This window comes from Agelaius phoeniceus, chromosome 11 (genome assembly GCF_051311805.1).
Source record: "Agelaius phoeniceus isolate bAgePho1 chromosome 11, bAgePho1.hap1, whole genome shotgun sequence".
NCBI classification, from domain to species: domain Eukaryota; kingdom Metazoa; phylum Chordata; class Aves; order Passeriformes; family Icteridae; genus Agelaius; species Agelaius phoeniceus.
The window spans coordinates 822,011-847,585 of record NC_135275.1 but is presented as its reverse complement, the minus strand read 5'-3'; the positions used below and the strand labels follow the sequence as shown (position 1 = coordinate 847,585).

At 44.0% G+C, this 25,575-nt stretch overlaps 3 protein-coding genes across 10 annotated transcripts in view; 1 reads left to right on the top strand and 2 right to left on the bottom strand.

Moving 5' to 3' along the window:
* On the bottom strand, positions 1-19,971 carry CARD19 (caspase recruitment domain family member 19). Of its 6 annotated transcripts, none has more exons than XM_077184769.1 (7): positions 19,834-19,971; positions 15,807-16,073; positions 10,427-10,569; positions 8,408-8,561; positions 4,949-5,008; positions 3,277-3,348; positions 1-2,564 (listed from the first exon to the last, which is right to left on the bottom strand). In XM_077184769.1, the coding sequence occupies exons 2-7, from the start codon at positions 15,823-15,825 to the stop codon at positions 2,452-2,454; spliced, it is 561 nt and encodes a 186-aa protein (XP_077040884.1). In that variant the 5' UTR covers positions 15,826-16,073; positions 19,834-19,971; the 3' UTR covers positions 1-2,451. The 6 variants fall into 6 exon arrangements, with proteins under 6 accessions (XP_077040884.1, XP_077040888.1, XP_077040887.1 ...); XM_077184774.1 differs by having other exon boundaries at positions 2,544-2,634; XM_077184773.1 differs by lacking the exon at positions 4,949-5,008.
* On the top strand, positions 12,875-15,538 carry LOC129125161 (uncharacterized). Its single transcript, XM_054640464.2, has 2 exons — positions 12,875-13,574; positions 14,753-15,538. The coding sequence occupies exons 1-2, from the start codon at positions 12,875-12,877 to the stop codon at positions 14,779-14,781; spliced, it is 729 nt and encodes a 242-aa protein (XP_054496439.2). The 3' UTR covers positions 14,782-15,538.
* SUSD3 (sushi domain containing 3) overlaps positions 19,884-25,575 on the bottom strand; it is a 26,368-nt gene continuing 20,676 nt past the window's right edge. For 2 of the 3 annotated variants that reach the window (XM_054640461.2, XM_077184768.1), the window contains exon 5: positions 20,465-20,863. In XM_054640461.2, coding sequence (XP_054496436.2) covers positions 20,650-20,863 — 214 coding nt within the window. In that variant the 3' untranslated portion in view covers positions 20,465-20,649. Of the gene's footprint in view, positions 20,160-20,464; positions 20,864-25,575 lie in introns of those variants that run through there. The other variant, XR_013183938.1, reaches the window with a different exon arrangement.

Sequence of the window (25,575 nt, the reverse complement as noted above, 5' to 3'; positions counted from 1 at the left end):
TTCTTCTCCCAGATTTTATTTCAATTTAATTGACAGCTTCACCCCATTAAAAAAAGAAATACATTAATTTCTAAAGGATGTAATTCAGAGAAATTAATACAGGACACAGGCCCTGTGAAGTGCAGCAAATTGATTCTTGCCAGCACAGCCAAGGCATGGCATAACATGGAGTAACATCTGTGCACACAGAATGGCAGGGAAAAGCATCCACAAAGGCACATTTTGATCAAATATGTTTTCAATTTATTACAATATGAGAAAAATAACAACAATTGAAAGAAACAAAAGGAATAACTTTGTCTTGGCAAAGGCACTTGTAACTTCCAATTCCATCCAGCAGCTGTAAAGCAGCCCAGTGCATCCCAGAATGAATCATCACTCCATTCCCACTCCAGCTCATCAGTCACATCATCCTTCACCAAGTCCTTTAAATAGCAGTCTGGCTTTAAAGAGAATTGTGCAAATTCTTTGTAGGATCTATCACTTTGCTTCCCAGCTCTCTGCACACAGACAGTCCCGTACTCAGCCTTAACCATTTCCATGGCTCAGGCCAGTACCTGCTTAGCTCCTGGACAATTCCTGCCTACAGCATGGCAGCCACAGTGTTCACCAGGATGGTCTCCACCCTTGGCATGGAACCACCTACAACCCAGCCAGGACAACTTCCCTGCACAAAGTGTGAACCATGTTTATAAATCAGTACCAGCACAGTTTCAGCAGCAAAGGCCAAGCTGTTCTTGACTTGCCAGGGAAACCAGAATTCTGCAGCTAAACAGCTTCATCCAAGACCCTGCTTGATTTATTCCCAAGTCTGTAACACTGTTTGCCTAAAAGGACCTGACTCCCATGCAGGTGCACATGTGCTTCCTCCAGGAGCTGAAAATGGAATTATCTCTGTCCATATGTGCTGCATAGATGTGCTTGCAGAGAAGCAAGCTCCTGAAAGAAAAATATTCTAAGAATGTCTCCCAGCCTGTGCACATGCCAATTGTATAAGCAGCCTGGCATTCATTGTTCATATTAATAACTGGCACTAATGAAAGAACAAATTGTTTTCTATTCTTTGCTGTTAGGTCCTTTAACACTAGGATGAACCCAGACTCACTTTTTCTTCCTCCTTCCAGCTCTAACCCTTGGCATAGCTCATTCTGGATCATTTTTTTCCCTGAGAGATATCCTCATCTCAAGCAACCTCAGGAAGGGAGGAAAATGTAGCCCTAGCCATAGTAAAATTTCCTGTACCATACTGGGAAAGAATTCTTCCCCCAGCCCTGGCACAGGTTGCCCAGAGAAGCTGTTGCTGCCCCATCCCTGGAAGTGTCCTTTCAAAGCTCTCTAGTAGTTTAATATCTTTCTTATATTGTGATGCCCAAACTGGCCCCAGCACTCGAGATGAGCCTGCCCCAGTGCAGAGCAGAGAGGGACAATCCCCTCCCTGGCCCAACTGGCCATGCTGGGCCTGGTGCCCCCCAGAACAGGGATGTCCCCCCTGGCTGCCAGGGCACTGCTGACTCATATCCAACTTTCCATCCACTAGGATTCCCAGGTCCCTTTGCATGGTGCTGCTCTCTAGCATCTCATTCCCCAGCCTGTCCATACATCCAGGGTTGCACCATCCCAAGTGCACAATCTGGTACTTTCCCTCGTAGAACTTCACTGAGTTGGTGATTGTCCAGCCCTCCCATGTGTCCAGGTCTCTCTGTAGTCTCCCTTTACTTCACTGGGAAAGGGAAAGCTAAATGAATCTGGAACATTTTCTTGGTAGTCTGAAGTGCTTCAGGTCAGACATTCCACTCCCTGGAACGGCCCATGGGCTGGGAAGCAGCCTGCAACAGCTCCAGGGCATTCAAACCAGGGCCAGCAGCTGTGTCAGACTGGGAACAAGGCAGACTGGGATGAGGCACCAACAGGGAATCAGAAGACACAATGAATACAAGGCACACATCAAGGGAACTGGCACCCATAAACTTTTTACAGGTGCCAGTACACCTGAGCTCAGGCAGTGATTATAAAGGGTCTAGACAAAACAGTTCTGAGATGGAGATCCATTTCTTAGTAAGGGCTTTGAGTGCATGTGTTTAAGTTCTTTTCTTAAATTACTTCTCACAAAAGGAAAGCCAGAGTTTTTCAAACAGTTGTGATCCTTCATTCCAGTATAGAAAACACATACGCAAACATGGCTTCAGACCCATGCTCACTTAAGAGATCATTTTAAAGCTTATAATAAAAATATTTTTTATACAAACAATAAATACTTCAAGCATTTACAAAAATACACGGTCCATTCCCATAAAGAAGGACATTTATAGCTGAAATTTTGAATACATCTGGAGGCAAGGCAATTATTGATTAAGCCAGTTAATAAAATCTTTGGTATGAGTACAGGACATTTTTATCCACTGTTGGCTTCCTTTGGTGTACTGTACAGACAAGCAAAGATATAGCTTTTCCTTAATTTCTTGACATGTCTTCCAAATACAACATACAAATATTTCTAACATGTCTTCCTATGATAATAGGAGAAAAACCCAAGATTCTCCTGGCTCTTCCTATGACTTGCGTTTCTAAAACGGAATGATGAGAGGAAAAAGAGAAAGTGAGCAGTTAGATTTCATTTTATCTAGGAAGCAGCATCTGCAAAAAATAAAAACCAATTAAAAATAACTCTAGAGGAAAGCCCATTTCCTTCAATTTGTAGAAATCAACTGCCAAGAGAGGTAAACAAGGAATCTGTTCAGATTCATTGCTGCAATCTCCTCTTCCTGAGACAGGAAGAGGAGATTGATCAATTAGGGAAGGGGGCAGCTTCACCCCTGAGCACAGCACTGGATGGTGTGGAGCCAGTAGGACTGTCAGGTGGCAGTTAGAGCTAACACCCAGAGCCAGCAGCATGGGGCAGCTGTAGCTGCTGGAACTCAGCAAATCCAGCCAGCATCCCCCAGCCCTGGCCAGGCTTCCACCAGCTCCCAAGGGGTGTGGGAGCCAGAAGGTTTTGGGTGTGTCCCATGACCGCTGGGAATCATGACCCATTGCTATAGCAACAGGAGTTCACATGACTACTGCATTTAAAAAGTGCCCCTATTGGTGGCATCTTCTGTAGGCAAAATATCCATTATTTATACCTCAGCATGTTTGCTGTGCAATTTGTATCCGGAGCTCATTAATGAATGATGACGCCTTGACCCACCCTGTTAGGGAGCCCTGTCAGATGAGGAGCCCAGCTCGTTCCATCCCTGCTGAGGGAAGGCAGGCAGGAGAAGCCCCTGAGAAGCTCACCTGAGTTACAGCAGTACCAGAAAAGGGCCAGTCCTGCAGCCACGCTGAAACATGCCAGGAAAAACACTGGGCCTACAAAAAATGGCAAGAAAACACATTGAGACAGAGCAGGGCACCAGAAGTTTAGCTCAGCTCACAAATCAACAATTGCTATCAATATGCATAATTAAGCATATTCAAATGAAGCTAACATATTCACAATTCTGTATGTTCTGTAGCTAATGTACTGTGAAGCACATTTATTAGACTGCAATTAATTTTTACTACAGTTGCTCTGCCACCATTCCCTGTTCCCCTCTGCTCACCTACCAGCTACAGACTACGACATTTAAGGAAAAGTTTCCAAACCAAACCTCCTGGAAACTGCCTGCCTGGAATTACACACAGTTTAATGGTGATGGTCAGTACTGATGTTCAATAAAACCTTTCTAATTCACACTTAGCCACTGACAAAACAGCATTAAGATTTATATCTGCTTCTTTATTATGTAACACTCTATTTGTAGTTACTATCTCACTAGAAGCGGAGATACAATTAAACTACACATCTACTTGTAGATACAATTAAGCTACACCTATCAATTTAAGGTCAAGTATACTGCCTCAACAAATTCCTGGAGCTGACTGCGTGGACAAGGACATTGGAGAAACACTAAAGGAGCACAGATTTTGTTGTTCTTTGGCATGTAACCTCCCAAGGAGGGTGGCTAGTGGCCAAACAATCTCTAGTCTGAGGCCAGGTCAGAAAAAAACAACCAAAAAACAAAACAAAACAAAACAAACCCAAAAAAACAAACAAACAAAAAAACCCCAAACACCTTCATTTTCTTATTTCCAAACACTTTCTCTGTTCATCCTGTACTGTTATGCTGCAGACAGCATCAGCAATGTGTAAACTCTGAACAGCAATTTGGTTCAATATTCACAGAAACACCACCACCACCGACAAAAATATACATTGAGTTAAATAGTGTTTCTGTTACGTATTTCAGTTTTTTCTCAGGAAACTGCAAAAAAGGCATAATTCACAGAAGGTGTTTTGAATCTCTCATTATTGTATCTAAATCTCTAAATAAAATACTGAACTTAAATAACACAATAGTTCATTATAAATGGTGAGAATTCTTCATCTTTATTTGAGATCTTCCTTTTCAAAATATCCTACCATGAAAAAAATATTTGTCTCTGTGATCTGGCATTGAACAGAGGAAAGTGAAATTAATTAATATGTTTTCCTAAGGAAAATATATTTAAGTTTTTCCTGCCTTTCCATCATTGCTTTCAAATGACTTGTAGTTAAACTGAGAGCTTAAAAAAAAAAAGAAAAAAATTGAAAGCCAGATCAAAAAGTTATTGATGGCTTTATGCAAAATGAATAGACCTTACTGTTCAGGCATTGAAGAAATCACAGGAAATTAAGAGTTTAGCTGTAATAGTGTAAGTAATACCATTGTAAATATTGATTAAACTCTACAGTCTCTTCAATTTCCTGGCACTGGTTTCCTCAACAGTAACTCAGAACATTTTCCTCCATTAGTTCTACTTAACTTGTGACACTAAACACATCATAAGCCAAAGTAGTTGCTATATACAGTGCAAATTACATGATATAATAAATTGCATCATAATCTGCAAAGCCATTCCATCCGGTGACACTGTATGATTTATTTACCCCTGTCATTTAGCATATATTGCTCCTTGTCAGTGTCTATCTCTGTGGGATCTGGGGTTTCTAGAAATAAAAGCAATACATGAAAAGTTAGTACTCAGCTCAAGCAAACAAACAAACATAATCAGCACATGCAAAATGGTGCAAAACACCGTATTTCAGAAAAATATCCAATATTGACATAAAGTATTAACCCCTCCAATGGTAAACCATTGCTAGAGTTAAAGTTGGACTGACCAAAAGACACAGGCATAGAGTCATCTGAATGCAACTACAAATAGCTGCAGTCCCACCTCTGATCAGCTTAAGCACTGACCACATAAATAACATTACACTTTTTTCCTAAGTTAGGAAAGCAGGAGATAATCCTTCACAATACCAGCAGTTTTCATTGTAATACATAGAAACTCTTTGTTAACAGATGCAGTAATATCAAAACATCTCTATAATTTAATGTATCACCATCCTTTGTTCTTGAGCAAATCTCTGGGCATTGATGTATTTAGCAGGTAAAGCACATAGAAAAAACTTCTTGGTGTAGATTATTTACTAAATGCAGGTCTCAGCTGAAGGCATTCTTTAAAACTCTGTAGGTTCTACATGTTAACATTTGGCACAAGTAATTTCAGCCTCTATCTTTCTGCAAATTCTAGTAGAAAAGGAGGCTGGCCATAGGACAAGGTGTTCAGCAGTTTCCAATCTGTGCAGAAAGACCCTTTCAGAGCTGCCTTTGCCACACAGATGTGGAGATTATGCTGTCTGCAGAAGGGGGATGCACAGCTGTCACCAGACATGGCAGAAGAGTGACTTTTCCTAACACATCACTGATCTGCAACACCAAAAGCCAAAGCTTTTTGTTGTCATGCAATCACAGAATCATAAAGGTTGGAAAAGACCTCTATGACCACCAAGTCCAACTGTCAAAGGGCTAGGAGGGTTAAAAAAGGAAAGGAAAAAAAATTAAGAGTTCTGAATCTGGCTGTCAATAGGGAAGAATTTAAGACTGATCGGTTTCAACTGCTCTCCTTCTCTCACATGACACCAGGATGTAGGAGAGGTGCCTCGAAAACTGCCCAGTCCACCCAGACAGCGACAGGGGAACATCCATCTCCCCTGCTAAGGATATCCCTCTCTGTGAGGGGACAGGGCATGGCCCTGGAGCAGGACAGAAGCATCTGGTGCCCTTTGCTGTGAAGCCTGAGAGTCACCAGAGCAGCAAGGATTGCTGCAAAGCTCCCATAAGCTTGGTGTGCCCCTAGCAGCCTCACCCAGCCTGCCCCTTTGAGGAGCTAATGTCCTTCCTAGAAATTCCAACTAGGAATCCTCACACTGCACAGGAGAGCACAGACAAATCTCTGCCACTTCTATCACTGCATGGGGCTGATCCAAGCCCTTATCCTTTAAGTCTATGTCAGCATGGAGAGAAATAAAAACATTTTCTGAGTCCCTTGGAAACACCCATTTGCTTCAACAGCTCTGAGGCTGCCCATACCATATGCCTTACCTCCCCTCTAGTGGGAATGTTCAGACATTACCAGACACTTCATTGGCAATTTACACTTCAGGCAAAAGAAATTTTGTTCTAGCATGAATTTTAAAGATGTCATAAAAATGAAAAAGAAATATTTGAAAGGATTTCCTCTGCTGAAAAAAATCTTTACATGCAGCATGCATACATATGTAGTATGTATAGCTGCATGTAATCTATTACAGAACTATGGAGTTCATCCATGAACCATCCATGGTTCATCTATGTCCTCATTGATAATTTCTCCAGCTGTTTGTAATGCTGCTTGTTTCAGCTCAGCCTGCATTTAGAAGAAAAGCCCCATGTTAGTGATTCTCCTTGTTCTTCATATTTACAAATTCTAGTGGCAGTTCTGTAAATGCTTTGTGCTAAATTTAACAACTACTGCTAAGAGCATTATGGAATGATAGCATGGTTTGTGTTGGAAGGGACCCTGAAAACCACCCAGTTCCAACCAACCTCCTGCCATGAGCAGGGACACCTCCGCTGACCAGAGTGCTCAGGACCCCATAGATTTTGGCCCGTAACACCCCTTAAGCACTTCCAAGAAGTAAAATTCGAGTAACAAATTGTGCGTGTTGGAAGTCTGAAGGATAATGCCTTTGATATTGAAAATGTCCAAGTTCATTTAAATGAAAAGTTACTCCTCATATTGACAGAAGGAGCTTTTCCTGAAGCATAAAGGTGTTTGCAGTTTCAGCTTAAAAAGCTGCACAGATGTTTCTTGACCATTCAATCCAGAATGCAGACATTTGTTTTAATTACAGAACTCTAAGAAGGAGCAAGCATATTAACACAATCATCTAAATATTTATTTCTTAGGTCAACAGAAAGAAACTGCCAAATATCAGCACACAGTAAAGTTTTAACTCAGTTCTTTAAATTATCCTTATCCTTCTGAGGATGGTAACATAAAAGAGTGTACCAAGATAACAGAGAATTTAATGACTTTTCATGTTTACTGAAGTCAGCAGTTTGCAGCAGCAGCAAAACTGTTTTTGAGTGCCACAAGGAGCTGTATGTTTAACGTGAAGCACTTCTAGCACAGGTATTTGCTATGCAGAGTCAACATGAGAAACCCTCACCCTGCCTACTCATGGCTACCTGAGGAAAGCGCAGAGTCACCACATAAATCATGTGCAAGGATGAGCACATTTCTGCTCTAGCTAAAGGAGAAAACATCCCACAGACCCTATCCAAGTTTCCTTGTAAAGATACATTTTCAAAAATGGCTTGTGGAATATGCTATTGAATATTTAAAAAGCTTTAACTCTTAAACATCAAAACAGTCTTAAAATTTTTCTTCTTAGTGATTACACCAAGACTTCTCAAACTGCTCTTAATTCATAAAGGCTGTCTGCTAACTGCTACTTAGCCTGGTAGAAAAACTTGTTTCTTGACCTCTACCAAAATAAAAATGATAGATCCAAGACAATTTGATTGAAGAGCCTGTTCTCCAAAGTGCACAACTTCTGCAAGGTGAACATCAGATCAAAGCACTGCCTTCAAGTTGCTGCGAGGCTCAGTCAGTTGGGACTGGGGCTCATCTGAGATTCTGAGGCAGGATGGGCCCAGACTTCCCCAGTTCAAAAGGGTTCAGGTATGGATGTGGGGTAACTCTGCAGCCTCCCCATGCAGGCAAGAAAATGGTCCTCCACCAGTTTGTGCAGGGTAGATACAAATTACTTCTTTCAAAATGAAAGACAAAATGAAGGAAATTACAATTTTACATTACAAAATCCCCTTACAGCTTTTGGAAAACTCAAGTCAGAAGGAATTAAGGTACACCCCAAAAATTATTTAAGTAACTTCTTTATTTGTATTATTTATAATCTGTTTAGGTTGTTTAAATGGCCTACACTACATCTGAAATTAGGTTTTGTAATACACTGGTGAGGAAATCCACAACTCAATCAACTTACAAGTCAACTTACTCAAGATTTTCCTGCTTGGCAGGTCATTATACAGCTGTTCAGCATTGATCTGCAGAGCCCTGTAAAACTCCTGACAGTGTCTGTCTCCTTTCTTTTGGAGGTGTTTTAACAGATCTGAAAGCCTGGTATGGAGTGATGCCTTTGGGTTCCTGAACTGCAAGAGAAAAGTGCTCATCAGACAAGAGATTAAAACAGAAGACAGATTAAAATATCAATCTTACATCACTATGCCAGTTATGTAGCTTCTTTATAGAGCTTCTTTGATATTTACTAAAAGAATGGGCCAAAAAGGGAAACCTAAAAAGGACATACATGCAGTGCACAGCCCTGAGCTCCATGTGGTCAGCAGAGTCTGATGAAGAGCATATTGTCTCTGCCTCTCCTCCTTTTTTCTGTCCCAATCAAGTGAAAGACACTCTGCATTTGACATCTTCCCTGCATCCAAGCTGCGATGGTACTTGCTATTGTACAGTTTAATTCTGGCAGCTGTAGATAGAATATTTCAGCAAATCTTATAATTTGAAATAAAGTTTGATTTTTTCAAGTTTGCCCTTAGCTGCCTAGTAAGGATCCCCTAAAAGGCACTTTATACTGCTTATCCTAGTCCCAGTACTGGAGTGTTCATCATCCCAAGATTTCATATTTCAGGGTTTTTTATTATTTCCAGCCAATTAACTGCTGTACACCCACTTCGACAGGCACAAATTCCCATTACTCAGGTTGGCAAACAGTTGCAGTGGGAAATACATTTTTTCTGTAGTGCTAAATGTGATGAGTATTAGCAGACCTTACAAAGAGAAGGAAAACGCATCTCTAGCTTTACACTTCAAACCATTCTCAGTTTATTTCAAAAAAAATCCAAAGCCATTCTCAGCAAAACACCATATTTCATAGCAGCACAGTGGAAAACCTTTGAGGCATACTGAGTTGGGAACAATTGCTGCTTGAGGGGGACAAGAATGCCACAGATTTTACACAATACTCCTTATTCTGACAAAATTGCCACAGGGTCTTCCAGATACAGCTGAGATTATAAGCTTCCTAAACATTCAATAGAGTTGACACAAACTTGCCTGAATCTATTAAAAAGCAGTTCATTTCTGCCTAAGTGCAGAAGTCACAAATCATGTTTCAGATTCTTTATGGGTTTATTTTGAAACTCTTGAGGGAAGTGGCAAGACTGGCTCAGTAAATGATCTAGCTCTGCTCTACACCACAAAACACTATTTGTCTCCATGAAGTTTGATTCTGATAGAATTGGACCTATTTTTCCTCATGTTCAAATACTGATATACCAAAACTCTTTGCAGACATGAAGCCAGCAGAGGGTAAGTACAAACTATTGTAAGTAGTATTGTGGAAGCTCTTAGCTGACTTTAATTTTGTCTCCACACAAGATTAGAAGCTTTTTCTCCCTAGAAAGAGCTACTCATTTTTGAAAGTTTCACATCAGGGAGGGTGGCCTTCCTCTATACATGGTGGCACCACTGCAAGATATTATTAACTCCACCCACTTCCCACAGGTCCACACTTACTAATGGGACTAAAACCCCCCACTTCTCTACCAATACTTAAAATTATTAATTCGTTACCAAAACTGATTGAGCTAATATAGATGATTTTGTGGGCAGAGATGGATGCAGCACAGATCATCTTGTGTGCCACTCCACAGCACCTCGTGGGAGGAGACAGGCATGTCAGGCATGTGGTCACAGGATGGGTGCCCTCCTGCCCAAGGACTGGCTGCGTGACTCTGTGCCCCTGATCATGGCAGGGACCGTGGCATTAAACTGCTGCTGAAGAGAGCATTCTCTCCCATGACCACTTGGCACAGGGAACATGCCAGCCCTGTGACTGCTCCTCTTACATGAGATGCCAGACATAAGTGGTCAGCAAGCAGGAGGTGAGGCAGGCTGGCTGCATGTGGCACCAAGAGTTGTGTCAGGAAGAGGGCAGCTGGGGTAGTGACCCGCAGAAGCAATACAGCAGTCAGAGACACAGCAAAACTCCTCAAATTACCTTTTCTGCTTCTTCATTGGTAAGAATTTGGGGATAGACTCTGTTGAGCTGAAGAACTATTTTATCAACCACTTGCTCATTCAGTCGGCTAGTGCTTGTAAGGAAATACATGTCATACTGCAGCCGATGACAATACGACTGATCTAAAAATAAAATAACACAGAAGAAACCAATGCAATTAATTAATAAGCCATTTTTAAATTCCATACATTTCATTTTACTACCAGTGATTAAATAGCTAAAATAAAATTATCACCACCACCTAATATTAGCAAGCTGAACTATCTGTTAGGGAAACATAACACTGCCATGTGCTTTCAAAGACTCATCCACTTGAAATTACACAAATCAGAACTTCTGGCTGGTCACTCCTACTGCCTCTCTCCTTCCAAAGGGAGAAGGCTATAAATCATTTAGAAGTCAAGCGCTGAAGGATATTTAATCAAACACAGCCTTAAAGTTAATGAATTACTGCAGATAAATACTCTATCACTTATGAAATCAGATTATGACATTTAAGGCACCTGCAAGATGCTTCTCCCATCCAATGGGACGCTCTCATTCTGCTCTTGGAAATAATAAGGCTCATAAAAAAACTTATCATACATGACCATAAGGTGCCAGACTGTCTGCTAGAGCACCTGCAGAAAAAACATCAGGGACACCCTTTCTTAAGTTCTTCAAACAGGGAGTTTGTCAGACACAATTCCCAACAGAGGAAGGGATATGCCAGACCCTGGCAGCAGCCAGAAAGCTTGACAAACCCATATAAAGCACTCTGCTTTATATGCCTGTGCTGAGGTGTGTGGCTCCCGAAAGCTGTCACTAGCGCCACTGGCACAACACAAACTAGAACTTTCAAGTTACATTGGTTGCTAAAAACCCCTTTGTAATTTTGTTTCTGCTTAACTATTTTTAGCATAAAACCCTCATGTTGCTTTCTGTACAAGAAACATCAAACAGGATTTTTTCACCATACCCTGCCTACATTTCTTCATGATCTACTTTCACTGCCTTTCTGGATAAAGCCACAGGGCCCTAAGGAGTTGCACTGCCACTTCATATTTATCACAGTAAATTAATAAATACAGCTGCATTGCAAATTTGTAGGCCGAGACCAGCCCTTCCCTGCCCCGCTGCAACATGCAAGCACTCATCCACACCCAGGCCCTGGGAGCTTCCAATCACCTTTAGTCAGGCAGGTACACACTCCTAATTAATAAGTCCAACAATATTTACATAAGGACTCTGGACACTGTCTCTGACATCACTGTATCTTTATTATGGTTTCATCTTTGGTTTGTTTTCCCCTTAAAAGCCGTCTTAAGTTTATCAAGCAAACAAACAGGATCATTAAGGAGATAAATTTAAATACAACAGACATGAAAACCAGTGCAGCCCTCTGATGTTCTCTTGAACTTGCACATATCCATTCCAGAAAGCTCAGTGGTGTCTGCTGTGCAGTGCAAACACGAGTTGCTACTTCCTGTAAAATTCCTGGGTGATTTTCATAAATATACAGAAAAGCTGGCAACTAAAACCTGGAAGGTTGGGATCTGATGATCAAACCATTTGTACGTGTCTGTAAGAACTCCTTTCAGAAGCATTTCAGGAAAGAGGAAAAAGACTCTCTCAACAAAATGTTAGCTTAACACTAATTTAGTTTTGCCTCTTCCCTTTCAAGATCACAAGAAAGGAATGGCAAGGATTTAAGAAGACTGGCTGCAGAGAAATGGTCTTGAGAAGATCAGATGGCACTGGTTACCAAATGCACTCATGAAGAGCAACCGGTCTGTTCCTCTGGGCTGAAAGGATGACAGAGGTGAAAAACAAGATGCCACCCTCCTCTGCTACTGTCGCCCACTGCCATGTGCTACTGGCAAGTTACCAGAAGTCAAGGGACTCTGACAGCAAGTGAAGAGAATCACAGAATCATTTAGGCTGGAAAACAACCTTAAGACTTTTGAGTCCAACCATTAATCCAGTATCATCACCATGTTCAGCACTAAACCATGGAGTCATGGAGTGTCACATCCATATATTTCTTGAACATTTCCAGGGACGATGACTCCACCACTGCCCTGGGCAGCCTGTACCAGGCATGGGCAACCCATACCAGGCCTGGGCAATCCTTTCAATGAACAAATTTTCCTTAATATCCAACCTAAACTTCCCCGTGTGCAACCTGAGACTGTTACCTCTCATCCTGTCACTTGGTGCTTGGGAGGAGACTGACACCCACCTGGCTACACCCACCCATCAGGGAATTGTAGACTTCAACAACTGCAGTGAGCAAAATATTAAAAAGTATTTGATACTAGAGTGCGACATTAGGTTACACACAGTCTCAATCCTCCAAGCTCCAAAAGACGGCTAAAACAACCGGAGTCACCAGGAAAACTAACCTGTGTGCTCCCCAGGTGTAGAGGCACAGTACCAGCGAGCTGGATGGAGGCTAGGAGTAAACAGCAGACTTCGCTGCCACACAACAGGCAGCCAGTGTGCCAGGGTGTGAAACGTGGCACTGCCCGGCTACACCGGACACGCCAGGCTGGGGCTCCACACGCCCCTGCTGCCTCGAGCCCCGCGCCCGGCCCCGCCCCGCCCGCCGTCCCACGGCCCGCCCGTGCGAGGCCCAGCAGCGCTGCCCGGGCCGGGCCGGGCCGGGCCATGCCCCGGGGCGGTCAGCCCGACCCACGGCCGGGCCGCGGCCGCGCACCGAACCGCCGGGGCCACCGCGCTGGCGGGACCGCTGCGGGGCGCGGGGACACCGCGACATCGGCGCTGCGGCCCCGGAGGCTCCGGCCGGGCCTGGGAGCGCAGCGGCGCTCACCAAGCCGCCGAGGATCCCCGGACCCTGCCCGTCCCGCACTCACCGGCCATGGCAGTCCCGGCCCCGCCCGGCCCGCGGGCTGCGGCCTTCGCACGGCGGCCTTCGGCCTTCCTGCCAGGCCGGGACGGGGCGGGGCGGGGCGGGGTGGGACGGCAGGCGCAGGGCACCGCCTCCCGGGCCCGGAGGCGGCGGGGGAAGCGCGGAGCCGGGGAAGCGGAGCGCAGGGCTGGGGGCAGCCGGGGCGGTACCGGGGCAGGTCCCCCCTGAGCCCCCCCCGTAGGCCACATCGGCGTTCCCATCACCTTGACTTCCGAGGTAAAAACATTTCTTCAAATGTCTGTGCTCACCAGCCCGTCCCGGGTAGAAGCATGAATTTACACTTGCACAGCCACAAGTTTTTAAACAATTAATGCATGATTGGTAAAGCCGCGATTTCCTTTTCCAGAAGAAATTACAGTGTCCAAAATACCATGTCTACATCTTCACAACATCCATGTAGAATTTATATTTTCCTTGTGCTGCAGCACAACACGCATTTAAGTGCAGCTGGACACGTAAGGTACATTGGGCCGGTAGTGACTCAAGCCCAAGGAGCAGGGACAATTTCTCTCATAGAAAGAATTTCAGTGAAGCATGTAATTAGTTGGGATAGTCAACTTTATGAGTAAAAAAGTACAAGCAAATCTGTGGATGTAAAACCTGCTATTTGTCCCAAATTTCATCAACAATTAATTACCTAGCAAGGAATGGAAGAGAATATGCCTTGCTAGGGATAAATGCTGCAGAGGATTGAAGCATTGTCAATTGCTGTGACATTCACGGTGCATATCCTTGAGAAGATTAGTAGAGTATATACATCCTGAGTTTATCCTATTTACCCTCCAGAATCCAGATCTTCCTAACAGCATGAAAATACATTTTAAAATTATTATTATTATTGTTATTATTGTACATGGAGACCTTGATCACACCTGCATTGGTGTGATTTTTGGCAATGTATTTAAGTAAAGAAACAGAAATCTTGTGAAAAGTAACTTGGAATTTTGTAATTCCTTTTGTGATATATTTTAACATCATTTTGGATGGGGCTGAGCTACCTGGCACAGTGGAAAGCGCCCCTCCCCATGGCAGGGGTTTGGAACAAAATTATCTTTAAGGTCCCTTCCAATCCAAACCATTCTTGTATTCTACAATTCACTTCCATATGCATATTAAAACATTACAGCAAGAGGGGTTGCCTAATACTAAGAAGCAGTGGGAGAATGCCATGCTGAGGATTTGTTTTTATGACCCCTTTATACCTCTGTGAATTCACTGCATTTTGTGCTCTACTAAAAAGTTTCCCTGGAAGCTTTTAGAAATTTTAGAAGTTTTAAATTTAAAATCTTTTAGAACTTTTGAAACTACTAGAATCTAAACCACTAAACAGAAAACCTGGTCATCTTAGTGCGATATAGACTGAAATCTCTAATATAAATCTAAATGTTTTTCAGCACACAGTGATTCAAAGCACAGTGAGTGAAGTGGAAACGAAAATCAATCCCTCAGGAATGCTGCGATATACAGTGCCACACTGCCTGGAGATATTTTTGTCCTGCAAACTCAGATAAATACACAAGAAGCAGAGGTTAAACATATCTCCTCCTCATGCCGGTGGCACGCAAGACCTCTGCAGCAGGATCGCTGTCAAGGTTCGCTTTGCACAGACAGATCCTGGCGGAGCCACACGTCCACAGCAGAGGCCGCCGCCGTGCCCGTGCTCCTAGGGAGGGAAGGACCAAGCTGGGGCTGGTCCCGAACGCCCTCCCATGGTGACAGTCACAACCCGTGACAGCCACAGCGCGCAGCCGGGTGGGGAAGCCGCATCGCGAACCGCGAGGGGAGAAACGCGTCCCTCACCCCGCTGCGGAGAGAGCGGCACGCCGCGAACCCCCGCTGCCTGACAGAGCCCAGTGCCCTTCCAAAACTCTAATTCATTTCAGAGTTCTGCCTCCGCATTTAGTGGCCATGCGAAGTGACCTGCACAACGTTTCTTTTCCCAGCAGACTGATTTCCTGCTTAGCTAATCTCAAAAGCCAGTACTGTTTCCCCCCCGCTAAAGCGACCGATTTGTTTATTTAAGTGAACTATTTTACTTACTAAATAACACCCTTGTCCTGGCAACATTATCATGTAGTGTTTTATCTGTTAACTGTTGGATCACAATACGCTTTGTTGTTTTCCCACCGCCAGAGGACTGAATCTCTTTAGCAACAAATTAAATCTAGATAGCGCAAGCAGTTCCTCTAACAGTCTTTCTTTGTGCTTAAGAAAATACAATCAAGTATTTCTTAACAAGGTCAGATAGCGCACTAGGCTCCCTTCAGTAAGTTTCAGTCAATAATTTACAAAAAGAAGCTCTAAGAAGGGGGAAAACGTGAAGGCAGTGACGGGTTGGCCACTCCCGTCAGAGCCACTGCCCCTCTGTCTCTGAACTCCTGTTCCCACAGATTTGCACCTTTCAGACCCTTGTTTTGCCCAAATTCCTCGCTACAAATGTGCACTTACAGCTTCTGTAGAACATCATCCATCGGTTTCAGGGTGGGTGTGTGCCGTGCCCGGCACACGTCCCACGCGGGGCGGCCGCAGTGCAATTCTCCTTGATGGGATAAGCGGAGGTCACGGGCAACTGGGAGAAGCGAAAGTAAAACAGGGAGGGAGCGAGTCCAGTTGTGACAGCCGGCAGAGCTCCACCGGGAGCGATGGGCGGCTGCTCCTCTGCCCCTCGGAGTCAGCAGCAATTTGCTGATGATTTTAGGGGACGTATAATTAGCTCTGAAAACCAAGATGTTTGTTTGCTCAGAGTTATGAAGGCTTTTTGTGTGTATGCTAATAATTTCTAGAGTTGCTTTGCACATAAAATGGGATATTTTCCAATCTTATTTATATAGTCAGAATATGATTATTGGTATGATTACTTTGTTGGCTAGGAGATGAAGAAAAGAATTATCTGACTCCAAACACAAAAGCAGAAGCTGTGCTGCAAATTCCCAGCTCTTTATTCCTAACCAGTTAAGCCAAACCGTGAAATGGGAACAGAACTGACTTGGATGAAACTTCCCCCAGAGGGTGCTGGGCACTGCCCAGGCTCCCCAGGGAATGGGCATGGCTCCAGAGGCTGCCAGAGCTCCAGGAGTGTTTGGACAGTGCTCCTAGGGATGCCCAGGGTGGGATTGTTGGGGTGTCTTGAAGGGCCAGGGGTTGGACTGGATGATCCCTCAGGGTCCATTTAAGCTCAGGCTATGATAGCCTGGAGCATCCACAGGTCTGGAAACCTAATGGGCATGTAGAATAAGTGTATACTGATCACACATAGTCCTGGTAAATACTGCACAGATTCTGGAGAATGAACAACCAGCTTCACAAACATGTTCAATACTGCACTTGGCTCCTTATCTAAAGCACAAATCAAATTGTACCCATGAAAAAAATACTCAGCTAATTATTTTTTAAAAAAACCAAACAATTGAATTCTTTGAAGATAGGAAGCAAATAAAGTTGTTAGAGCATCCTCCCCTTAAAATAGGTGTGTAAATAAACAGTTGACAGATTTGGCAAACTGATATTCTGCAGAGCTTTGGGAAGGGAACAAAGCCACTTCAGGTATACATCTTCATATGGAAGTCATCCCTGTGCCAGCTCTGGGCCTCATCTGACCCCCACAGCCAGGAATGAATGAGAGGATGGTGTGCAGCCTGTGTGAAGTAAAGCCCTGGGCATGGGTTAGTGTAGGTCCCTTAGAGTTCTTGGGTCATCCTTGATGGAGAGCTGCTGCGGTGTGATGGTCTGCTCAGATGGGTGGATGCCTTTATCTTTTGTAAAAGGGATTTTGGGGATTTTAGTTGTTGTACTCATAGTCTTGTTTATGTTTTCCTCTTTAGTTAAATGTTTACAGAAATCCATAGGAGAGGCCTTTTTAATAAATAAAGGGGAATTGTGGAGGCCTGTGGACCTGCTAGGGGACTTCCTGCACCTATGCCCTGGAAGAATGTCCACTGGACTTCAACCTCTCCCATGGACTCCTGTGACATGCTGTCAGTCAACCTCAGTGCCACACCCCCTGTTGGCCCATTGGCTGTTCAACTGCCTGTTAACCATATGTGGTTAACAGGTTCTAGCAGTTTCTTTGTACCCTCGTTTGTCTGTACCCCTGTCTGTTTACGCTTGTGTTTCCCTTTTGGTCACTGTAATCTTCTTCCCCGCTCACACCGTCAGGTGATTGTCGCAGCAGGGGCAGATGCTTGTTGCTGTTGGCTCTGCCCCTTTGTAACAGTATGTGGTCCTGGACCCTCTACATCTCCCTGTGTTTGTCCCTGGACCCTTTCAGAGTGTAGGTGAAATAAGCTACCACTGGAAACCTACACAAAGAACCTTCCTGCCTCCGCTGTCTCACATAAGCAGCTGCTGCGTGTGAGTGTGGTATTTGCTGTGTGCTTGGTGGAGCGCTCTCCTCGTGGGGACACTTCAGGAAGGTTTCAGCAACCAACCATCTGCCCGTGCTGCAACAGGTTAGAGGCCACTGCAGATTCCAGCTCATAGATACAGCTTAAGTCCAGTGGGAAAGACCTCTGTGAGCAGTGTGCAAGTCATCAGTTTTACAAAATGCACAAGGAAATGCAAGTGTTCTGTAGCAGAAGTAGGAGCTTGAATCCAGCTGGAATCACTGGCCAGCAAACATTTAAGGGTTACAAGGTTTTAAATGTCTATTTTAGAGTCTCAGCTGTTTTTGTCTCCTTCCTGCACAGCACTTACTTCCCTTCTGACAATAAATTATATTTGCACGAGCAATAAAGCTAACTCCAGGGGGTGCAGCCATCAGAACTAAGCACAGTCCCAGAGGAAGCCAAGCCACAAATCTTTCACAAACAGGTTGGGTGTTGCTTCCTTATCTTGGTGTAACTTTGCTGCCTCTTGCATTAGCTGCCCAAATAAATGGCAGTCATTTAGCTCTGGCACAGGGACAGTGAATTTACCTGCCTTCTGGGATGCTTCCCATGGCTGCCAGCATCCCTGGCAGCTCAAGTGTGCACTTTTTGTCCCATCCAACATTACTCAGCTTCTCCTCGTGCAGAACAGGAGAGAGGCTGTCTCCTCACACAAAGTGTTGACCCAAACATCCCAACAGGGAATTTATTTCACTTGCAGTCATATTATTGCATTTTAAAGCCAAATAATGAAATTAAAACACTAGGGAACTAAATAATGGAATTCTGTGAGCATAATCATAGAGATGGAAAGAGGAAGGAAATTCAAAAGAGCTACAGAGAGGCAGGATCAAGGATATCTTGGCCACCCTTCACATGTGTACCTTAAGCATAATATTGCCAGTAGGGCAGAACACCTCCCTCCCATGCCTATAACTCTTTTTAATCCTAGGCTGAGCTGTATCTTCTTTGTGAAGGACTTGTTTAACCATTTGCTCTACACTTCAGGGGATCAGAGAAAGCCTCCCATTCTGGTACTTTTGAGGTTCTCTTCTCTTCCCTTATTAAATTTGCCCTTTTCCATTTTTCTAAGGGCCAGGCCCTCACCACCCTCTCAGACAAGAATTTCTTTCCTGTATCTCATCTAACCTTCTGGCAGTGGGGAACCATTCCCCTTTGTCCTCAGTTCCTCTCCAGCTCTCCTGGAGCCCCTTTAGGCCCTGGAAGAGGCTCTGAGGTGTCCCTGGAGCCTTCTCCTCTCCAGGTGAGCACCCCCAGCTCTCCCAGCCTGGCTTCAGAGCAGAGGGGCTCCAGCCCTTGGAGCAGCTCCAGGGCCTCCTCTGGACTCTCTCCAGCATCTCCATGTCCTTCCTATGCTGGGGCCCCAGAGCTAGACACAGAGCTTTGGATGAGATCCTAGCAGAGCAGAAGGACAGAACCATCTCCCTTGAACTGCTGCCCACACTGCTGGGTAGAGAAGCTGTCTGGGTCTGACAGGCAACTGAAAACTGCAGGCAGAATAGTTCACAGCACAACTATATCGTGATAAACACTAGCTAGTACTAATTGGATGAATTGAGAATGTAATTGGGTGGAGTGATGGGAAGTACATCCATTCTCCTTTTTGCAGTGCATAGTGAGAAGTGTGTTGCAGGATGCACCTTGGTGCAACCTACAGTAGAACTGAGCTTATTAGAAACAAGAAAAAAGTATTTTGCTGCAACTTTCATCTTACTGAGTTTCAAGCACGTGTTTTTGATCTCTGCAGAGTATGGCCAGGATAGAAGAGGGCATTTGCCAGCAAGCTACAGTAATTTGAATTTCAAAACTGAAGCTTCAGAACTGCAGGTTGTGAGATGATACCTGATTCATACCAAGGGAATATACCATAAAACAAATACTGCAGCCTGCTATAAGGTCATGTTTCTACCCACAAGAGAGATGTGATGATACCCATTAAACAGACAGCTGATAACAGTATTAAGTAAGGCTTCAACTGGAACAAAAAGAACTATAAGCAGCATATACATCTATTTGCATATAAACAGTAGAAAAAGCACTGTATCTGTTACTTAACTATTCAAAAAGGACAAAAGAAGAAAAAAACCCACCTTTTTTCCTCACATGATGTACAGATGAACAACAGGAAAAGAAGGCAGGCTTTCAAAAGCTACCTCAGCCCTTTATTTAGAGAGGTCTCATAGGGATGATGCTGCAGTGATCCCGAGCTGGCTGCTCCAGGAAGGCTGCACTGCTATCCCCACCTGCACACCAACTGCTCTTGCATTGGGACACCAGTAGAAGCTACAGGAGGTCACTGGTGGGGGCCCCAAGGTGTGGCACAGCATGACACTACATCCCTCCATGTGCCATCTCCTCTCCCACAGGCTGGCAGACCTGCAGAGGGGCCTCTGCTGCACCCAGTCCCACATGGTCTCTAAACACAGAGCAGATCAACTAAAGACCTTTCTGATACAAAACAATGCAGAATTTAATTAAAAAATAATTTTTTGTAGTTCTATCATGCTACTTTGTAAAAATATGGGGGACTTTTCTTTCTAAATTCTTACAAAACCCACTGATTCAGAGAAGATTGGAATCTGAGGGGTGTGTAGTTATATATCAGCAACTTCATATGAGGCAAATATGCAAACTGGGTACCACCCCTCTAACTGTGCAGAAGGGCATTATGCTTTTGCCATGGTCACACTGCACAGCACACCACAGAGAACAGCTCTGGACTGACAGCCCCAATATTCATATCTTTATTTGTATCAGACCTTGAAGCATTTCTCTTAAATAACCATCTTGGAATATAGAAAACTTACAGTTCATATGAATAATGAACTTTCTGTTCATTATTAAGGCACATATTTCTATCAACATTTCATTTTGGTCCAGAGAAGCAGTTGCATTTGAGACACCAGCTATCCAGGTATCTGACAGGTTGGCTTGTTGTAACTATCCTTATGACTGTAGACTTCAACAACGTGTATGGAGTTCACCGTCTGCAGTGCAGTGTTGTGTCTCGGTACCGTGTGTGCCCCAGGTGCACCACTGCTCTTGGCTACCTTCAGCAGGTGACTGTTGTCTTTGCAACACCCAGGAACGACGACATCCCAAGTCTGCTCTTCCTGGGACCTGTAAGCACAAAGGGTAAAAGTTATTTCTGTTTCATTAATTCTGGTGAAGGTACAGAATTTGTGCATTTTATTGGCACATCAGGTGTTTTGCAAATGACTTGTGCTGTAACATGAAAAATTGCTTCTCCCAGCATCAAAACCAATTGGCAGCAGTGGGGCAAATAATTGTGTCTCTGTAAAACCTCAACAAGACCTCAAGTACCTTTTTGCTGGGTACCAACTGAGCACTGAGCACCACTGTGACCTGCCATCAGGGAACAGAAGCTACATGGGGTAATGCTGCACACCTCGCTGCCAAAAGAAAATCTTCTGACATACCTGCTGTTGTGCACTTATTTATTTTTTTTTATAGTATAAGGAACTTGGTTCCATCTTCTTGAGTTGGTAGTCAAAGGTCAAAATAAAAATCAAATCAAAGCAGCACATAGACACAGAAGGACTGGAAAAAAGCTTTGCCTGGGCCAGCAAAACAGCCTTTGAAAAATAAAAGTCTTTGCAAATTGTTCTGCCAGGATTATAGCTCAAGTCTAGGTATGCTGATTATAGAGCAATAAATCCAGTCCACCTGGGCAGAAGTCATCCCACTCTGATGTTTTTCCCTATAAATCTCTATGTTGTGAAACACTTCAATTACCCATAGTCCACCACTCAGGAACCCACACTGGCTAAAACTGTACTTGGAGAAGAAATGTACTCCTGGCTTAGCAACCCATTCCTCCCATTACAGGAACTATTAAGCTTTCATTGACATCTGCTAGCACAGGGTGCCCAGAGTAGCTGTGGCTGCTCTATCCCTGGAAGTGTCCAAGGCCAGGCTGGATGGGGCTTGGAGCACCCTGGTCTAGTGGAAGGCGTCCCTGCCCACGGCAAGGGGGGGAATGGGATAGTCTTTAAGGCCCCTTTCCATCCAAACCATTTCATCATTATGTGATTCTATAAGTGTAGGGTGAGACAGTAGGCACCTCTCTTCCCTGCAATAGATTAAACCCTGAGGACATCAGAGGGACAGTAAAGGCAGTGAGGTTTCACCTCAGCAGAGGCTGAGAAGAGCTATTAAGCAGGTTGCAGTGTCACTAAGGGACAACTGTGCATGCAGTGGGCTTTGCTCTGTGTGCATGACCTTCAGTCAGACACAGTCTTCAGTTTGCTCTCCTCTCATCCTTGGAAGCTCTGTACTTTGTCCTGAATAAGCGTGACTGTTTTTTCAAGCACTTCAACTTTCCTTAACTCCAGTTCCCAACTGAGCTACTTCAAAACACCACAGCAAGAGGATTAGAACCCTTCTCTGCACCCTTACCTGGCTATATAAACCTGCCCTGGGCACTGCACAGCCAAGTGCATGATGCATTTGACAAGGACAGACTGTATCTGACAGATAAAATTTGGAACTCCCATCAGGGGAGAAGAATAACTATCACAGCATTTGTCAATGGGATTTAGAGGATTCACAAGAATATTCTTCTGTGTGACTTGAGAGATGTTCCTTGCTGGAGGGAAAACACTGTTAACAGGACATCCGAGACGTGTGAGAACGCAGCCACAAAGCTGCCTGGTGCTGGTACTGCCTCTCAAAACAGCTTTTATACTAGAGGATGGGAGGGGATTTTTTTCTTGCTGTATGCCTAGTGGCTTTGTACAAGACCCTGGGGTAATCAGGAAAGCATTATGAAAACAATAATAGCAGCTCTATTGAAAGCACATGTTGCTGTACATGCCCCTTTCTAGCTCTTGCAATGACAATTAAGACTGAAATTCAGAAATGGGTGTAACTTAAAAGCCAGTTTATCCTACCCTTCTAACAGGGCCCCAAGGTGAAACCACAGCTCACTTCCCCTGTCTCAGCTTTCTTTGAAACCTGCATGTCGAAGGGTACTGGGAAGATCTGAGCCTCTAAAAGGTGGTGGTGGGGAACACAGAGCACAGGAAAAACAAGAGGTAAACAAAGAATAACTCCATGAACAGAGAAGCTCAAGGCTGGACCAGTCATGGGCAAAAGCAAGGAAAAGCAGGGAAAGGAAATCTGCCCCTCTCCTATGCTGGTGTCTTCCCTTCATGGCGCCATGCAATCCAACATTTTGTGTAGGGAACTGTATCAATTCCATACAATTGTATCAGTGAATGCTCTATGCGATGCAGCATTAAACCCCACAGTGATGCTGAAAATGCTGAGCTGCCTCTCCTAATAGCATGCTGCCTTTGTGATTTTTTACAAAATCTTTTCAGTTGGAATTCTTTGTTGTTGGATTGTCCTTATTTGCTTTTTGCCAGGTAGAATGGTAAAGCATCTTGTAGTCAGAAAGGTCTCTGGTACAAAAATTTCAGCAACTAAAAATATCTTCTGTGGGAGAATATACCAGCCTGCTTCTCTGCAGAAGGATTTTTTCTTCTTGGTAATATGTTCCAGCTGTGTGAATAGCTGAAAGGAGGACTTTAACCCTACTGAGACATGGGCTTTTCCACTTGACTAGCTTCTACAGTCAGATCAACTCCTTCACAGAGAATGTTTTTTAACTTGACTTGAGCTGTGAAAAATAATTCACCTCTAAGCAGTCCAAATTTGAAATGTCCAACTTCTTCCAAATGTTTCCATGCTAGACAAAAAACCACACCAAATTTCTTTGATTCTCTTTAGATTGCATTTTTGAGCTGGACTACTTTTTTTTCTTGTTGTCATCGTAGCTGGCAGAGAATGAAAAGGAGTTAGTGTACAGCTACATTCAGCTCTCCTGAGTATGGAAAATGCTGGATCATCAATTCTCCCCTACAAAAAATCAGCACATCCCTTGAGTCAAGGGAGTATCTATTCCAGGACAGGTTACAGGACTTTTACACTGAAAAGAAGAGCAACAGAGCCAAGGTGTGGCTATTTCTGACCATCACTAGGAAGATGATGCAAACTGAAATGAGCTCTCAGCGATTTCTTTACACCTGCTATCTGTGCTGCTCCTGGGACAGTATCTTCTACACATGCAGATATATAAATAGGTTCCAAAAGAGGAGTGCCTGGTTCTTTAATGTCTCTTCATGCCAGAAGGGTTTACTGTTTGCTCTCACAATGTTAGACTAGGTTGTGCATATTTTGTCAGAACAAAAGTGGTTCCAGTTGGATTCAGGATCCCATTTCTGGCACAGAACACTTGCATTTCCTCGTGCTTTTTATGGAACTGATGGCTTCACTTTCAGAACAAATGTAAATGCTACAAACTACTTAAACAAGCACAGGACAGTCCTCTTCCTGAATGGATGCTTACAATTTAATTGATGTACATTACAGCAGTGGACAGGACAATTCTTTACAAATTTAAAAACTGGCAATGATGTTTATCAGAGCAATTGCTTATTTGCATTTCCTCACGCTGTATTCCTACAGCAACAGCTCTGCTGAGGCTGTTGCACTAGTTTGCTGTGAAGCTTTGCCTCCTCGCTGAAAACTGAAGGCACTTTTTAAGCTCTGTCATTTTGGGGGAGGTTTAGGTTGGATATTGGGAAAAAATTCCTCACAGAAAAGGTTGTCAAACCCTGAAATACCTTCACCTGGGGAGCAGCTACAGCTGACCGTGAGCAGTGGGTGAGCATAGGCCCCTCCAGCATTAAGCTGACCCCACTCTTCTTTTGGACACCCATTTCTTTAACATAACGTCTCAGTGATCTTCATTCCATCTCTCAAACACTACTAGCAGCTGGCACAGAGGAAGGACAGCTGCCATTAAGTTTTTCTTTACTGATATTTTACCCTGTGCCGGTCATGTGGCAGAGGACAACCTGTCTTCTTGGGCAGATGCCTGATCCTAGCTCTCCCACATTGCTGCTTGCTGGGAAGGCAGAGAGCTGTTTGTCTCGGGTGGTGGGTGCCCAAGCAAGTGCTCCAGAGAACAGTTACTGCAGGGTCAGGCATTATTCTTCATCATAAAATAATTGACTCAAAAATAACACATCCTGGTACATCTTGCAGTCAGGCTCTGAGAGCCATTCCCAACATGCTGACAAGCCCTCTGCCCAGCAGTCCTCCTGGGGACTGCTTTGGAGGCTCATGGGCATTGTTCTCCTCTAACTACATGGCCCAGGGCTGCAGCTAATCTCCCTTCCCTAGACACAGACCCTTGTTTTCAGCTAATCTGGCTCAAACCTCTGCACTACAGAGAAAACTGCTATCTCTGCTGCTCTGAACTTCTAAGAAGCAACGCAGGGGAAACACCTCCCTCCGAGCAGCACCATGATCTGTAACTTGTTTTTCCCTGCTCAACATTATTTAGTGTTTTCAATAATATAATAGAGCAAATACGCTGTAAATACTTGCAGCTCATGCATATAAGACCTTTTTCTGCTAAAAATTGGTATGTTCATCCATCCACCTCATTATGATTCTTTACATCCAAATGAAAGAGGTAGCATCTGGAGTGACAGCACTCTGTAGTTAATGATCCCGGGTATTTGTACACATATTTCTTATCATTTTAAAGCAATTTGTTCAACCAGAAAAGCAGTCAGAATGAGAATCATTATAATTGAAGCAGTTGCCACTAAAATCCAATGTTTTCCTGCAAAACTACATATTCACGATGTTTGTGATATGCTTCAAACATGAGGGGAGAAAGTTCTCATTTTGTGGCAGCCAGGTCCAGAACAGCACAGTGGAGCCCCTACAGTCACACAGCTGGGCTTCTCTGTTATTTATAAGCTCTGCACATCAGCACTCTGCACCCACATTGT

Excerpts from the sequence above, each read along its gene's own strand:
- CARD19 (XM_077184769.1), bottom strand. Across the intron at positions 8,562-10,426 it reads CCAATGAAGAAGCAGAAAAG|TTCAGGAACCCAAAGGCATC; the intron begins GTAATTTGAGGA and ends TTTCTCTTGCAG. Across the intron at positions 3,349-4,948 it reads ATATATGCTAAATGACAGGG|GCCCAGTGTTTTTCCTGGCA; the intron begins GTAAATAAATCA and ends CATTTTTTGTAG.
- LOC129125161 (XM_054640464.2), top strand. The coding sequence starts at position 12,875 with ATGGAGGCTAGGAGTAAACAGCAGACTTCGCTGCCACACAACAGGCAG. Across the intron at positions 13,575-14,752 it reads CCATCACCTTGACTTCCGAG|CACACAGTGATTCAAAGCAC; the intron begins GTAAAAACATTT and ends AATGTTTTTCAG.